We start from the raw sequence: 16,959 nt of genomic DNA on the forward strand, positions 1-16,959 counted from the left end.
GAATGAAAAATGGTTAGTTCTATCTTTAAATTCTGGGCATGGTTCTTTCATGATCATTTTGGCCGTGTTCGTTTCGAGATTTCTCAACACCGAATTTACCAGCTCGGCTGAATTACGATGGTGCTCCAGCACGTTTGCGAAATTTGCCCCAATTTGTAAAAGAGGCACGTTTGGACGGTTTTGCGCGCGTTTCACCTGAAGTGAGCATCAACGACCGCGATGAAAACAGTAACGGAATACTTCTCTAAATGAGCGGGCTAAAACCAAGTGACACGAGTACGGTAGCAGGCTTTGAACTTTACCAAAGCGAGCACAAGATTATTTATGAGAGTATTAACAAGAGAATACCGATAAAAGTTAGATGCACCAAGTAATAAATAGTGATGTGTAATTTTAGGTGGTCTTGTTTCTGTTCTTTCTGTGAAAGGAATCCATTCTCTCCTGTTTCTCTCCGCGGCACAGCACACAGCTGTACTTGCTCTTAGTCCTGGCCAGTTGTGCATAGGCTTTCTCGTCGATGCCATCACAATCTGTAAATGTAAAATTGTTTGCATGGGTGAAACCAGTAAGCTGATTTGGGGGAAGAAAGCTGCGACTTTCTTGTGACCGATTTTCAGATTTATCGTCAATTTTGTGTGAAGATTCAACGCCGAAATTCCAAGTTAGGCCTGGTAGACACATCTAACGAAGGGGAAAAGCGGTTCAATACGTAAATACATCTTTTTTGAAAAACTTCCTACCATGAGGCTGTAGAAGGTGAAGCGTCCCTATTAAGGCTGACGGACGAGACAGATATCGCGTTTGTACCTGGTCAGTGTTGTATTTTTTGTTCAGTAATAAGTCTTCTACCCATACAACTTCGATGGAAGATGCCACGAAAAACAATCGTTCACAAGCAATATGAAAAGATGAAGTAAAAAGGAGATCTTCACGAACCAGTGTCATTAAAAAAGCTGTGTAAAGGTAACTTATCCAAACCTGTGTGGACCCAGCGATCACACATGTCACAGCACACCATAGGCAAGTCAGATTCGTCGTTTCGGTAGACTTTTAAACAAACTGGGCAGAAATTCCCAGCTCTGAATAACCTGTGAGACCAAAGTGTAAAATATCTAGTTTCACAGTTACTCGCAAATATACTCAAAAGGGCTTAAACTCTTTTTCTACAGTATAATAAATAATACTGCATGCAAGTTAGTGATAATGCTTGACAAGTTCCATCCACGTGAGCTATGAGGGACGGACCATTATTTTTAGAGGAGAGGGCGGGGCGGGGGGAGGGAGGGGGGAGTAGGCAATTTCTAAAAAAAATAATTCCTGCATAGCAAAAACTGCTGAAGAAATAAATCGTGAAAGGGGAGCCATTAAGAAAAAAACATCGAGCAAGTGCTTTTTACTATCCAGGTCCTGTGTTTGACTTTTAAGAAAATACTTGCACAAGTCATTGTTGAACAAAAAAAATCATAGACAACCTAAAGGTGAGAAAACAACTCATGCCCCAGAAAATTGTTCACCCCCCTCAAAAAAATAATGGCCCGTCTCTAATCACAGTCCAGATAGTATACTGTAAACAGTTGCATTCTAACTGTTTCTGCTTTACCTTGAACACGCAGTGCACAGGGTTTGTAAAAACTGCACCTCGGATCCGTCACGCGGCTTGGTGTACTGTGGAGGGGAGAGTAAAGTCAATTAGAAAGGGAACGGCAGTCAGGGAGAAGGAAGCAATGCAGGTCGGCCCAGATAACGGCTTTGAAGGAGTGCAACAAACCACTCCCTTACACAAAGGGCTGTTTCAAGAAAGATTGTCCTACAAAAGCGTAAAAGCGTATGCGACAATGTCAAAAGGAACATTACTTGCAAAAAAATTTCGGACGATTTCACATTCGGACAAAAAAAGTGTCCGAAAATAAAACCGTCCGAAAAATTTACAGTACAGTAGAGTATAAAACTTCGAAATAGCTCCAAAGCTCTTAGGTTCCTTTATACCGGGCTTTATGGAGAGAACTCTCAGTTGTGACACTTTTTTTAAGAAACCACGACGGCGACGCCGAGGACAACGTGGATTAAAAAAATGATTTTATATTTTATCTACGAATCTCGCGGTACCCAAAAGTCATTTACTTTGTTTATCACTGTCAAAGCCATCACGAAACTGAATCTCGGACACATCGATAAATTCGAAATAAAAGTTCCTGAAATTAGCCATCGTGGTTCACGTTCTCCAGACAGCGCAGAGTTTGGTCATTTCATTTTGCTGTTTTGCAGAGGACGGCAATGGAATGTACAAAGAATTATAACGCACGCGCACAGCCATTGTTCCGCTCATTAAACCTTTTGTTTAGCAACGTTGCCGTTGCCGTTGCCGTCGCGGCTTTCTTAAACTCCCTATTGCTTGACGTACGTAACGACCTGATGGAATTTGTTATTTTCTCGTCGGTACATCTCTAAAACCTTGAGGGTGCAGTTAAACGATAATTTTGCCGGATGTTGTTTCAGTCTAACTCGTGTTCTGTAGGAGTAAACAAATTTCGCTATGTTTCCGCAGCAAAGGATCTGAAATTGTTTTCCGAATTACGGGTAATGATGGTTCACGACAACACACATCACCAATCTTAAAGTTGAGTAGGGAGGACACCTATGCCAATTTCTAATTAGTTCTCATCATCTTTGTTTGTTATCCAGCAAATTGAAATTACAGCTCTTTAAGATGTACAATGTAAATGAAAACGTTATTTTCTAGAAGATTCATTTCCTTATTCTCATCACCCTGCTGGTTGATAATGTATTGATAGTGTAAGGAGAAAATTAATGTTGATGAACAAACCTCGTGTTTCCATCTGGAAGTGTTTCCTTCACCTGGCGATCTCCTTAAGCACGAGGCGCACATACCACACATGTCACAGGTCCAGCGACCTGGTACAAGAAAAATCACAAACTCTTTATTTAGAAAACAACACACAAAAATAACAACAACATAATTATCATTCACAAACAAGTGATACCCATCAAAAGTAACCGTTTCATGAGAAATATTGAAGCACAAGGTATTCTTTTTTTGAGAAATCGACCTCAGAGTGATGTGAATGGTTTGCCTATATGTATCTCATTCCCATGGTCAAAAGATTGTACACATAAGCAAAATGTCGACGATTCATTTGTTTACAATAACATTAAAAATTTACCAGCAAATTAAAGAGAAGAATAAAGTACTAATTCGCTTATAGGGTGAAAGAAATTTCACACTTCAACCGTATGAAAAGTCGGTAAGTTTTTCGTCGAATATTTTGCCTCAAGTGTTAGAATGATACTGAGCAAAGTCCTAGAAACCAATTTTGTTTTGCAGAAGTCGCAACAGTTTCTCAGAACAGGAAAGACGTTTTCGTAGCATTGTTACATGTAAGTTTGTAACCTTTTGCATTCAGTGAATTAAATGAAATTTATCACAATACCTTCAACACACTGGAGAGAGAATTACTTCTTAGCCTGCATAGCAAGCGTTCAGGTACGAAGGGATTTTTCCGCATTCTGGCCGCGCGCAAATTGGAGCTAGAGAAAAAAAATCGACAAGGGAGGGGGTGGTGGGGCGAGCGAGGGAACGTCACTCCCTGCTTCGTCGAAGTTTTTGCTCCCGCTCCAATTTGCGCGCGGCCAGAATGCCGCGGAAAAGCTCTTCCGGTATGGGAACGCTTGCTAGATTATTTACTTCTCAGTGGCCTTGCAGAAGAAAGCAAAGAAGGTCAAATCCAAGAGTATAGGTATTTTTCCAAGTGCACCGTGTCACTGATACTCACCTACAGGTATTTGCTTTAATCCTACACAGAAACTGTGGTATCCACGATCACACTCGTCACAAAATAACATCTTATCCTGTAAACAAACAACTCTTCATTTGAGTACAAACGAATAAATTCTGTGATAATTACAGCTTTGCGATTACTGTATACTACCCACAGTCAGGACAGACTAAACAGAGGGGAGATCTCATACAAAAGAGATCTTTTACAGATTCGTCAGTGGCTCGTGGGAGGCTGGGGAAGGGACAACAGGGAGGGACGGGGGTATAGCAAAAAAGGACTTGCATAGATGCTGCATTGATTACCCGAATACCCGAATCAATTACATAATACACAACAAATGAAACCTACGTACACGTACATGTGTGTGTCTCGAGTTCCTTGTATCAGATTACAAACTACAGTCGAACCCTATAAAGCAGCCACCTATTAAACGGCCACCCCTTTTAGGCGGCCAGTAATCAAAGTCCCGATGAGGTTTTTCTATTGTTTTTACCTCTTTTAAGCGGCCACTATCCATTTCTCCAAGGGTGGCCGTTTAATAGGGGTGGAACTGTACGTAGCAACTATGGTTTTATTCCTCAATTAATATTTTGAGGACAATAATAATTACCTCATCAAATGGATCTCTACAGATGATGCAAGTCTTGCACTCCATGCACTGCCAGGGATAAGTTTGGATCACAGCAACCAGCTGGGTGTTCATGTCCAGACATGATGGGTGACCTGTGCAAACATACAAGTAAATGACCTTGGTTTCTTGCCAGCGTATAGCTGGTTTTTACACAACTTAAAATTTCAAAACGGAAAAAAATGTAACAGTTATAAACAACACCACAAGAGGCAAAGTGCAGATCTATTTATTGACTATCACGTGTGCTTGTGAACATTAGGATTACATTACACTACACAGATGGACATGCACAACACCATCATCTACATGCACATAAGTACATTTATTGTTTTCCAAGAGGGCACGGTAACAAATCCTGCAATCTGATTGGTTGTTAGCGTGGTCCAGATTTTCAAGTCCAATCTCTGACCACAGTCACGTAAGCCGCATACGATGTGTGTGTGGAAAAGGTCATCAATTATAACAGTGATTTGAGAGAGAAAGGAAAAAATGAATTGGTTATTTACTGTCTTAGGGTTGGTCTGTTTTGTGAAAAACTGTGACCTCAGACTTGAAAATGCACAGTTTTTCACCATACAGACCTCCTAGCTGACAAATATAACGTAATATGCACATGATGGCATAGTGCCTACAACATTTTAGGTACAAAATTGGACATACCACTGTTTTCGCATTGTGAGCAGTGTATAAGATCCTCCTGCAATCCTTTCTTGTTTGTATCAGGGCCTTTCAAGCATATACCACAAACAGCATCAGGGCGTTTTGGTGGCTGTGGAGATAAATGGTAATACATTAACATTGTATAAACACACTTATTACTGGAACCTAATTATCTTCAAAGAAGATCAGTTTGTGGGCTACTAGAATCTTTCATTTACAAATGTTTCAATAAAATGGACCAAATCCGTCTTGTACTTAAAAATACTGCTGAGGACTGCAAATCCTCCTCTCTGGATGGAAACAAAACTCTCTGAAGTTACTTGATAACACATGGACAAATTGCAATGTCAATGTTGTTTTTATTGTGTGTGTTAAGAGTCTCTGCACATGCTACATGTATACCCAAGACTTCAACATGAGGATGCTGACAAGGCTTCAAACATAGCTTGACTGTCTTGGACAGATAACAATCCTCACAAACGCTTAGATCAGGACTGCCATGGTTTGGACAAAAATTTCAGCACTATGCAGTCAGCACCTAAGGAGAAGCTTACTCTTTTCGTAAACAAGCATTGCATCTCTCAGGCTACCCCCAAAGACAGAAATATCTGATAGCATTTATGTTGCACATACATTGTATCATTATGATTGCCCAATGACCAAAGACAAACAAATTACACTGTAGGGAGAGGAATTGATGTTAAGTGAGAAGACCCCAGAGGTGGCGAGGGGGGGGGGGGGGACACTCCAATATAAAAAGGAGGGGGGTGCTCATCGGAAATTTTGAAAAGAACCCCTAACAGGTACCAAGATCCTGTTTTCTGGGTGTGGCATTTTTTTTTCACCCTAAAGAGGTACCAATTCTAAAACAGTACATTATTTCCTGCTATAATTTTTTGGCAAAATACCCTATAAGGTACCACAAAAGCTTTCCCTGTGGAGCTTTTGAGGCTCAACACTCTAAGAGGTACCAAAATTACTTTTTCAAGCCCTAAAAGGTACAACAAGCACCCCTGTCCTTTTTCTATGGTTCTCCCCCCCCCCCCCCCCCCCTCTCCAGAAGAAGACAAACATCTGCGGGAAACACACTGGTATGCATCTAGTTCATCTTGTATGATTGTCTGGGTGAGGGTACCTGTAGTTCTATAAAAGAATTGTTGTTGGTAACTGATGTTTCGACAATTGGAAATCACCTTCAGAGTCAGGTGAATAGTGTGATGTGCATCTATAACATATGCAGCATACCTGTATTTGCACTTGTGCCAATAAACTTACTTTATATTTTCCAGGAGTTTTCTTTGCTGGAGGTTCTTCGGGTTCCTCCTCTGAGCTGCTTCCACTCACCTCGTCTCCTGTTGACTCCTGATTCATAATATAATGTGAAATTATAAAACATCATCAGATAAGTGTTCTCTTACTCTTAAAATGAGTGGGAGAGAAGAAATGATCACTGCATTTCCGTAGTAAGCTTCAACAGAATGCTCTGTTACCTGAGGTATGAAGCAATATGCATTGGCAGTACACTGGAAGCAGTGGATGCCATAATTATAGTGAGTTTGCATACATAGATCAGCAACAAATGTAATGATTTATAAACATGCAAGTATGAGCATATGGTCTGCGATATTTTCTAAGCTACATGTATAAACAATTGCATAATATTAACTCAAGCCATAGAGGACCATTTGGAGTTGCAATCACAGATTTGGACCTTTTCAGATTAGCCTTTACACTAAAGAGAAAGTTAAGCTCAACCTACTGGCAGAGATATGTCATCAGATTCCTCAGATTCTTCTTGTTGTGGGGGTACATATGGGGCAGGAGGCAGTGGTGGTTTTGGCATTTCCATCACAGTGCCCAGTGGAAAGTTGTTCAGTTCCTCTGGGCTGTACCTGTATTATCAACAGAAAAAAAAAATCAACATCTTCTTCTGCCTTCCTTTCAAAATGTTGAAAACAAATAGAAATGAAAAATATCTTGTATGCTGAGAATCATTGAGTGATAATTCATTTGATAAAACTTAATCTGATCCTGTAGATTAGAGAAGCAGATTGACACAGATGCTGACATGTACCTACAGTTTTCATAGCATGAAGTGCTTCATAATATTATTTTCCCTTTACCTGACTGGAATACCCTTAGCAAATTTGCAAGACTAAAGGTTAACTCACAGGCTATGACTTGCTGGCTTGATTTTCCCCATATTGGATGAAAAATTGAGAGTGTGGATAAAAATCAGCACAATTTTTAAAACTCTGTTAAGTACCACAGATTTTACAGAACGAGTTGGTTTTTACACATGTACACATAAAGCAAAAAAGAAAAATAAAACAGCCTTTAAATTGGCTTGGGTGAATGAACAAACTAAACTAGTTATCTATACACATTTCAGAATTGAACTTACTGAAAATGCATCAAAAAGTATTGTAAGACAAGGGCTGTCTGAAGCATTTACAACTAGAATTTCACACTTCATGTTCTAACAATCTACACTGATCTGCCACACCTTTATTGTATGTTCCTAGGGAAGCAGACACTTTTAAATCAATGGCCAGCCTTAATGCTAAACAGATTTATGTATAGTCAGTTGCAGAGAGAAATTACCTTTTGAAGTATTCCTGGAATTGTCCTGGTAGAAGAGAAACAGGATATAGACTTGGTTTGGTGCATTGCTTTGGTAATCTTGTCGTCTTATTGGATGGGACATGAATTATCTACAATGACAAAAATGTTCACGCTTATATACATGTAGATGTTCAAGGAATTACTAGACTAGTTTCACCTAGTCTACATACGTACAACCTTAAGTAAATAATTATAATAAACTTGGCCATGTTCAAACTTGCATGTAAGAGTATGCAAGAGCAAGTTAATAAGAGTGTGAGGATAGAGATAACTTGAATGTGAAAAAGAAGGTGGCAATAATGATATTTTAAATATCTGGTTCACAGGAGGCACTTATATGAAGGGTGGCAACTAATGCAAAGGCAAGGAAATACATACATGTAGTTGAATGGTACACTCTGTAATGAAGCAAAAACAAAGCAATAGATGAGCAATACTTAAATGTAACTGTGAAGTCTAGGTTTCTAGGGATTTACAGAAGGTTTATCTTACTTGTGTCTGCATATCAAAGTATGAACACCTCTCTTCTCTTCTCTGCTGGGCCAGTTGTGCATTAAACTCAGCTGCATCTTTGATGGCTCGCTTAATGTAGTTTGCCACTTTCCTCGTCTCCAGTGCTTTCTAAAATGGAAGATGAAAACAAATAGTTTGAGTTCTATACTCAATGTAAACTTACATGTAGGTTGGTATAAGAAAACAATAACCTCTCATCATGCAGGTTATTACTAATCTACAGTAGCATAGAGGCATATTCATGAGATACAATGACATGGAATTTTTCATACTAAGCTAATGACGTACCGTACATAAATGTACAGCATTACACAGGTCTAAAGGTGGAGAGTCTGAGTTTCCAAATTATAGAAATGCTTCTGTGCAACATTTATGAATTTAATTACATCAAGCTTTTCTATATCAGGATGAAACCTGTGAGGGAGCTGCATAATTTACCATCATAATATTGTCATGGTAAATTATTATGTCCATGAACATGTGACAGTCTAGACAAAGAAAAAGGACATTAGTAGCTCTTTACACTGTCAGTACCTTCTCTTCTTCTGCTTTTTGAATGAGCCTTTGACGTTCTCTGATATGAGCAACTCTAATGTACTCCTTTAAAAAAATGAGATAAACTTACATGTAAAATGTGGTTACATCGTACCAGCAATTTTCGTTCTATTATTCATTATTGCACTGCAAATAAAAGTACAGTAACAAGAAAACAACTCACATGTGGAAATATTCCCAATCTCTCCTGTCTTTGATTTAGTCATGACAACAATAGTTTATATTAGTATTCTAATATGTAATTTTGCAGTCTCTATTGCTTCTTCAAAGTTTCACTACAACAAACGAAATGTATAAACAAGTTTCAAAATACAATTCATCTATAGTTGGTGATGTACAGTAATTACAACTTTCTGTTACGGCTGTTTTGTACACACGTACTTAAATATTTATTTGTTTGCCTGTTAATCAATATTGCTTTTCAGGATTTTTTTATTTTTTGTTTATTTATTTATTATTATTATTATTATTATTATTATTATTATTATTATTATATCAACAACAACAAACAAACAAGAAATAAAATTAATGGAATTGTCACTTTATATCTCACCTGATATTTTTTCGGAAAGCCATCGATCATAAGTTGACAGATATCCTCTGTCTTGTATGCCACTAATTCTATGTGTAAGAGGCAAATGATAATAATATTAACACTAGCCACCTTCTCTGAGTTCATGAAACTTAAAGGAGAACAATTTTGGGTCACATTTGTCTATATTGGGCAGGGCAGGGTTCAATTGAAAATTTTAACTGGAAGATCAATTTGTACAAATATGTTGATGTCACTGTCTCAATTCTGATAGGCTAAAGGCACCCAGCTAATAATTTTTATTGGTGGCACTGTTTTGTTACATCATATCTCAGGATAGCATGTAAAGAAGTGACAGGGATTTAAAACTAGTCCCTGGTACTTATGGAGAACTCTGCGTTAGTGCAAAAGTACATTGTACGTAATGCATGGGTTTTCCCATGTTTTTAATATCAGTAGTTTCACAATATGTACAATCTACATATACACAGAAGAAGAGGATTCCAAATAGTTTACAAGAATTATTTGTATATGTACCTTGAATTTCATCTGTGATAATCCCTTTTTCTTTGACATATAGTTTCTCGTCTTCTGCTATGATATGCTTTTCCAGATCTGAACATAAAAATATCAATGACTTCACGAGAGCCATGTCACAGGGAACAATAATATTATCTTATTTTAAAAAAATCACACACAACATTCTGTACATAGCTTCTCATTCCTTCTTCTACATGTACAGCAAGGCGCAATTTGTGCATTCCAGGGGAGGGGGGGGGGTACTCCCAGAAAAATTGGGTGGGGCTGTCCCGCCTGTTTCCAGAAACCCTTACCCTATTAATTTTATGACCAAAATCTGCTATTTCCCCTACCCTGCTTATGACCAGACCAAAAATTTGATACCCTGTGAATGGCTGTTGTGGATGGCACAGTTGCCCTAAAAATAATTTATGAAGGGCTTTTGTTGATGGTCTTATTAATAATGATGAAAAAGTAGCTCCCTCTAAAAAACATACTTAATTCAAGACTTAAGAGCAAAAACCATACCCTAGTTTATGACCAAAATGGCTAAAAACCATACTGTTTGGGGCCACCCATATCTATTTAGTACCCCCCCCCCCCCCTGGTGTGTGCATTCAACACGGTACAGTAAATTAAACCCATAAAATACTTGAAAGAGTTGGGACAAGGACATTGCAAATGAAGACCACTGAGCACTTGCCTGGATATTTCTCTTCAAGACTTTCAATTTCTAAGAACTGACAAACTTGATGTCGGAGTACATAAAACTCTCCTGTCCGGTCAGGGGGCCATTGGTATTCAAGCATTCTCTCAGCTGAAAAGGACTCTGGACCAGTTTCTGGGGTAGAGGGCTGGGGAGCTTGTTTGTCCACTGTTTCACTCGTGAGTTTGGCATTACATGTATTTTGATCATTTGTTAAATTCTCCTGTTGCTGTTCCTCTTGTGTTTCATTTTCTGTAGAGGCTTTTGGTTCCTTTGATACTGCTGTCTTTCTCTACAAAATTAATGAAATGACTAATGAGTAAATGAACAATTATATGGCTTCCTACAAGTGCATGTATCAGTATGCTATATTAGAAAACAGCCCTAAGAAAATACACCCGCTGATTGGTTAAGAATCATGTTTGCATAACTTGATGGAAACATAGAATTAGCATGAGCTGTTGACGCACATGCAAAGAGAATTTACATTTTGATAATCAAAGTAAACAAGCTTTTTTCCTTTTTTCGTCATGGTGTTTTCTAAAACAAATAGAAAACATGTTTTCCGTGTTTCTATTGAGTTATAGAAACACTCGTGAAAGCTTGGGAGAACTAGAAAAAGCTGTGGAAACACTTGCCTGCGACTTGTGTTCCCACAGCATTTCTTGTTCTCCCAAACTTCCACTCATGTTTCTATAACTCAATAAAAACACTGTACATGTTTTCTATTTCTTAAATGACAACAAGTGACAGGATTATGAAAGGTTATGGATGGTTTTGATAGACACAGTACGTGTATAATTTTGAATATATCTATCTTTCCTAAAATGCATATCTTTAATTATTATATCCTTCATGGCAAGAGACACATCTTCCTACAAAAAATCGAATTTAAACCCCCAAGCTTTGTTCTATTCTAAAGGCCAAAAGGCAAAATTTCTGTCACTATGGAAGCCTCTCCTCTCCTTACTGTAAATGGTAATAATTTAATATATGGTAAGCCTCAAAGCAAGACTGGATATATTATGTATTAAGTGTTAGTTGTAATCTTACTTCTAGTAATGTAATTTTTTTAACCTTGCATTTTGCAGTGAAAGTGATGTAAGTAATGTTTTGATAATAATAAAATGTTGGGAAAAAAATAAAAAATAAAAAAATAAAAATAATAATAATAATAATAATAATAATAATAATAATAATAATAATAATTTTGAATCTAGAAAATTTGATCAAGACTGTATGCTTCCAACCAGATTTTTAGACAGGTTTCTTCTACTGCAGATCGCAGAACGCGACATCCATACATACAAGTCACTAAAATTGTACACCAATATTTTTCTCGTCTTGAGACTAACTTTGTGAGCACAGTATGAGTTTTTTTTTCCTTTTTTTCAAAGTGTGTTTTGGACAAATATGTCGTGGAGTGTAACTCAGACCTGTATTTGATCGATTTAAGATTTTTTTTGGCAACCACCACCGACCCCACGACGATAAAAAAGTCGGAAGAACTTTTGAGATTTCTCTGCTTTGAGCGGTCTAGGTACTTTGCGGTAATTGATTCACTCATGCTAAGCGCTCGTTTGTTTACACTTTGTGATTGAAAAACATCCTCAAATACAAGTTAAATTACATTTGCTGAGCTACGATACTATTTCAAGACTAAAACAAACCTTTCGTGGCATCCTGAAGCGAAAATGTCTTCCACGTTTTGAACAAGCAGTCACGACAAAGCGGCCATTTGCAGGCGCGGTGACCAATTCAGACTGTACCAGTTTCCCTCGTATTCTCTGCAACGAGGCCGAAAGGACGGGCATTCGTACAAAAGATTGCCAAATTGGAATCACGTTTTAGTGCCATTCCGTTGTTTTCCTTAAAGGGAGTTACGGAGAGCAGTCGTGTATCAAGGAAATACTTAAACTAGAGGTTAATTTAGAAAATACATTCTCAGTCGTACACACGTGAATTCTCCGGGAACTGAGGTGAACTCTGAAAGGGGTGGCGAATGGTCCTTCAAAAACTCTGGGTCTCGCAAAATTTTAGGCGAATTTCACGGGTCTCACAGTCTCGTTTTTGTTAGCGGTTATGTGCGTCTCGCAGTCTAGATTTTTATACGAAGCTCTCTCGGAGTCTCGACTTTTTGCAAGGTTAAGGGCTTCGAAGTTCCGATTTGTTTGTTTGTTAGAGTAAATGACGTCTTCTCGTCACTTGATATTGAAGTTCAATAAAGCAACTTTCAAATCTCCGAGAAAAAGTTAATCCTAACTTCTGCCAAATTGTCTGAATTCCACAGAAAGCTACAAACCTTACCGCGACGTCAGTTTGGCGCCAGAAACAATTATTTTGTTCTAGGATATCCTCGGCGTAGTGTGTTATAGTCGAATTTCCAGTTCCAGCTTGTTCGCAAAGGCTGGCTAAAAGGCTAAAAGGGGAATTAAGAAGCCACACGTAACCCACGGTAGCTCATGATGAAACCCACGAAGTCGATGAACTTATCTGTTGTCCATTGAGGGATTGTGTAAAGGCACAAGTATTTACGACAAAAGGCTCCTTTGTAAGACTTCTGTACAAGCTCATTCTCGCTCATCATGTTCTTATAGCTCTCAACTAAATCTGGGGCTCGAATTTTAAGAGTCTGAGCCCCTCGCGCTCGTATTCAAAACACTTTGAAGTTTCGGTCTCGCAATCTAAAAAGTCAATATGTCTCGGACTCGCAAAGAAAAGCGCTGGTCTCGCATTTACCATTCACCACCCCTTCTGAATTCAGCTGTATACGTCTGAATTCATCTGAAAATAGTTTGAGTTGAACCAAGACATGACTGTCTAAAGGAACCTGACTTTTTACGGCGTTTTACATTTGTATAACTGCATAAAATGGTTTCATGAATAACTAAAATCACAATTTCTATGGTGAACAGTTGTCGACCCCCCACAACAGCTTGAATCAAATGACCTCCTCGAGAGAAATAATCTCTTAACTCTTCAAGCAAACATTACAAACAATCACTTTGTCGCTCGTAGAAAGAAAACAAAGTAAATGCTGCAATGTGAGCCCAACAAATACGGAAAGATTACCTCTTACAAATCATCGAAACTAATTATAATAAACAAGCAATAAGCAGTTTGTTTATCCAGAAAAAAATTCTGTTTGCCAAGAGCTAAAGCATTCTAGATTTCGTTTCAGTGTCCAGCTATTCTGGGCCAACAAACATAAGCAATCAATTCTAAAAACTCCCGGAGCGCCCTTAATTTTTACCCACGCGACGTTTTTCCAGCTCCGTCGCTCTCTGCTCTTTTGTTGTCCGTTCTGGTCTTTACCATTTATACGTCCAAAGAAAGCTGTTGGATTATTGTTTCCTTTTATTGTATTTCGGTAGACGAGAGAGAGACAATGTTTTGACCGACTCTTGGCCAAGCTTGAAAAGTTCATGATCCCTCATCAGTGTCGTTCAATATCATTTATGAGAATTTAGTGGTACCTCTGAGAAATGCAGTAACTCCCAGTTGATGGTTATCGTTATTCTCTTTACCGGAAGACAAGACAATGCATTGGCACTGTAAGAGGATATTAAATCTTGATCACACTATGAAGCCCGAAGTCTTAATTTGATTATAAATAGGCACAGCGTTAGATTTCAACTCGAAAAATGAAGGGTTTTCAATGCAGAATTGCGCAAGTTTGACCTGCAAATCAATAAGTTAGCACCTATAGCTAATTGAGACATGCAGAACCAACGATTGCACTTGAATATGATCATTTTCATAACATAAGGAGACCATGTGATTTTACACAGTGTTTTCACGCACGAGTCCTAAAAGCTCACACACACCACGCCTTACACAAGTGGCGGTTTTTCCGCTGGGGTAGAGTTGATGACTTTATAATTATGATATTGTTTAGTATTTCCTCTATAGTTGCAGCTCCTTTGGTGTGTACTGATTGAAAAGCAACAGAAACAACTTTTAACGCTAAACCAGTATGCCCCAAAATATCAACACCAACCCGGATGGAAGTAAGAAAGCTCACTTCTTAGCGGAAATTTCTCCTATAAGCAGTTTATAAAGAAAGCCCAGAGGTTGCTGGTCAATAGAATTTATTTCCTATTGATAAGAATTTGTGACCAGAATTTCTCTCTTTGTTAAAAGCTCGTTTTAGGCAATTAGGTTAAAAATGCGGTGTGGCCATAAATTTTTGTTTTAAACAAACCTAAGAAGACTTTGAACGAAACCATGTTCAAAAATAGATCAGTGTAACCTTTTCTAACTTTACTATAGAATTATTGCTTCGGTCTCGTCCCCGATTATGGCTCCTGTTCACACCCAAGGCACCAAAGCTTCCGCGTTTAAATGAAAAGGTTGTTTTCTTGTACTGATGTAAAAATAACTTTTGTCGCCATTCGCAGATAACCTGTCACTGCCCTCCCAGCCTGTTATAACACGATTACTAATCTGTTATCTACCGCTCATGGGGTTAACACCGATCGCACGCGAGAGGTGGTGGGAGGTCGCGGAGGTTTCAAAGAGTTTCACAACTTGTTTGAACTCTCTTGACAAGGGAACACTTTGTGGCAAGATCTTGTAAAATATTTCTCTTCCTGAGGGTTTAAGCTTACTTTAAAACTTGTTTAAGTACCAGGTCTTTGACTTAGTGAAGTTCTATCTCGATTATGAAAGCATGAAAGTAAAGCTAGCTTTGTTGTATGGCGTGTAGCACGGCTGCTTTTTGCAGAATGATCTTCTAGGATCTTCTTTAGATTACACCGGCTACATTGCGTTTAGTCAAGCGGACAAAATTACAATGGCAATTCAGCGAACACAGCACAGACTGCAGAAGAAATCAGCATTTCCCATTTTCTACTTTTCTCAAGCTATTTGGATCATATCTTTAAGAAATAACACTGCTACTAGTTAAGATGCCTCTGCAGTCTCTCGTTGTCTAGGACTGATAAACAAGACTGCCTGATGAACCATCGCTGTCTGATGCGCATGTAGATATCGTTGATTTATTATTGAGCAGATCAGTGTTTGCGGAATACAAAGCTAAAATAACAGAGGCTTGGATCTAAAGTCGAATGGATCATCAAAAATAACAACCCGATCGAGGATCTTACTTAATGGCGAGATCATGTAGTTAGATCTTAAACACGGCAACGCGAAATGGCAAGGAGTGTCATAAGCTATATGGCATTATATTGTCTTGTGACTGATCAGCACAGGATCTTTTGTTCTGTCTGCTTTAGTTTTACCTTTGAACCTTCCTATTTTGTCATTCTGCAGGTTGGAACTCCATCAAATTGACTGAGTCAAGGCAATGTAAACCATAGGTACATATATTTTTACAATGTACCTAAGTATACATGCATTTACATGTACACACATTCGTACGACACCACTCAAAAGAACAGTGTGAAGCCGCTCACGGGGGTGTTACAGTTTTCTTTCCGCTATACTTTGTGGTTTTTCACTTGCAGGCTGCCAGACTACAAAACTAAGGTGCTTTATCTCTTGTTCTAATAGTTCTAACCCAGAAATAAAATATTATAGCCGCATGTAATCTTTCTTTTGTTAGTCCTTTTCGATCAAGACCACAGTGTTTTAGTGACACGATAACCACAGAAAGGTGTTAACCAAAAAAATTTAATAAGCGGAACCCATGTTTTCTCGGATGTCTTTCATCGTGCTGTGACAAGTTCGACTCTATAGATCGTAACGTTATATGTAGTGTTCTGCATTGTTTAAATATATCGGAAGCAGATTGAAAAAAGTAAAAAGAAGAAAAAGGGTACATGAGTCTAGCTTGGCGAGAGTTTATAGATAGATAAGATCAGACATTTTATGCCGTTTAACGCCGGAAAGACGGTTTGATTTGCTGCAGGTTCTTGCACGATTCGCTCACTAAACTGGCGACTCTTCCAATATACGGTTCCTTACTGATTTAAGTGTCATCCCACGAGAGCTTTTGTTATTATTTTCACAGAAAAAAACACCATTTAAAACGATGCAAACCACGTGAAGAAAGAGTCAGCAATTTCTTACGAATGGCAAGCTCACCAAAAGCGAAAACCTATTTTCAGGTGAACAGTTCAGTTCACCTTCGTTGACTCATATTATGGAAATAAGAACTCTCATCACAACTCGACAAGACTAACTTGAATTGGGAATGAACTGAGAAAAGACGCCGAAGAAAGAGCGAATTTATCTCATACCAGTTTTTCGCCATATTTCCATAACTAGAGCTGTTCTGCCCTACCGGATTACTGCTCCAAAGGTGAATGTCTGGCGGGGCAAACGCGTGCTGTAAGCCGCTTGGAACTGCACTGAAATAAAACGATTACAACGTTGTTGCTCGAAAAATTTAGTCGAAAAAAATTGTTAACACGAAACGTGGAAAAATTGAAAAATAGAAAAGGCTAGCAGGTCTCAG

The 16,959-nt window shown here is 38.5% G+C and overlaps 1 protein-coding gene across 2 annotated transcripts; it reads right to left on the bottom strand.

Annotated features, from left to right (window-relative positions):
• Positions 1-374: 374 nt before the first annotated feature.
• On the bottom strand, positions 375-12,561 carry LOC145470808 (PHD finger protein 10-like). Of its 2 annotated transcripts, none has more exons than XM_081454657.1 (16): positions 12,209-12,561; positions 10,536-10,830; positions 9,851-9,928; positions 9,335-9,402; positions 8,761-8,826; positions 8,206-8,334; positions 7,693-7,802; positions 6,848-6,980; positions 6,364-6,450; positions 5,089-5,197; positions 4,408-4,520; positions 3,792-3,867; positions 2,825-2,913; positions 1,601-1,665; positions 979-1,088; positions 375-530 (listed from the first exon to the last, which is right to left on the bottom strand). In XM_081454657.1, the coding sequence occupies exons 1-16, from the start codon at positions 12,350-12,352 to the stop codon at positions 394-396; spliced, it is 1,809 nt and encodes a 602-aa protein (XP_081310783.1). In that variant the 5' UTR covers positions 12,353-12,561; the 3' UTR covers positions 375-393. The 2 variants fall into 2 exon arrangements, with proteins under 2 accessions (XP_081310783.1, XP_081310784.1); XM_081454658.1 differs by lacking the exon at positions 12,209-12,561 and adding an exon at positions 11,171-11,662 and having other exon boundaries at positions 10,536-10,824.
• Between the last annotated feature and the right edge of the window lie 4,398 nt (positions 12,562-16,959).

Source organism: Orbicella franksi, chromosome 15 (genome assembly GCF_964199315.1).
Source record: "Orbicella franksi chromosome 15, jaOrbFran1.1, whole genome shotgun sequence".
NCBI lineage: Eukaryota > Metazoa > Cnidaria > Anthozoa > Scleractinia > Merulinidae > Orbicella > Orbicella franksi.

What these genes read in the sequence shown, in the direction of transcription:
- LOC145470808 (XM_081454657.1), bottom strand. Translation starts at nt 12,352, where the DNA reads ATGCCCGTCCTTTCGGCCTCGTTGCAGAGAATACGAGGGAAACTGGTA. An exon ending in GCTTTCCGAAAAAATATCAG is followed by an intron (nt 8,827 to 9,334) that starts GTGAGATATAAA and finishes ATTTTTTTAAAG; the next exon opens with GAGTACATTAGAGTTGCTCA. An exon ending in CTGTGCACTGCGTGTTCAAG is followed by an intron (nt 1,089 to 1,600) that starts GTAAAGCAGAAA and finishes TTGGTCTCACAG; the next exon opens with GTTATTCAGAGCTGGGAATT.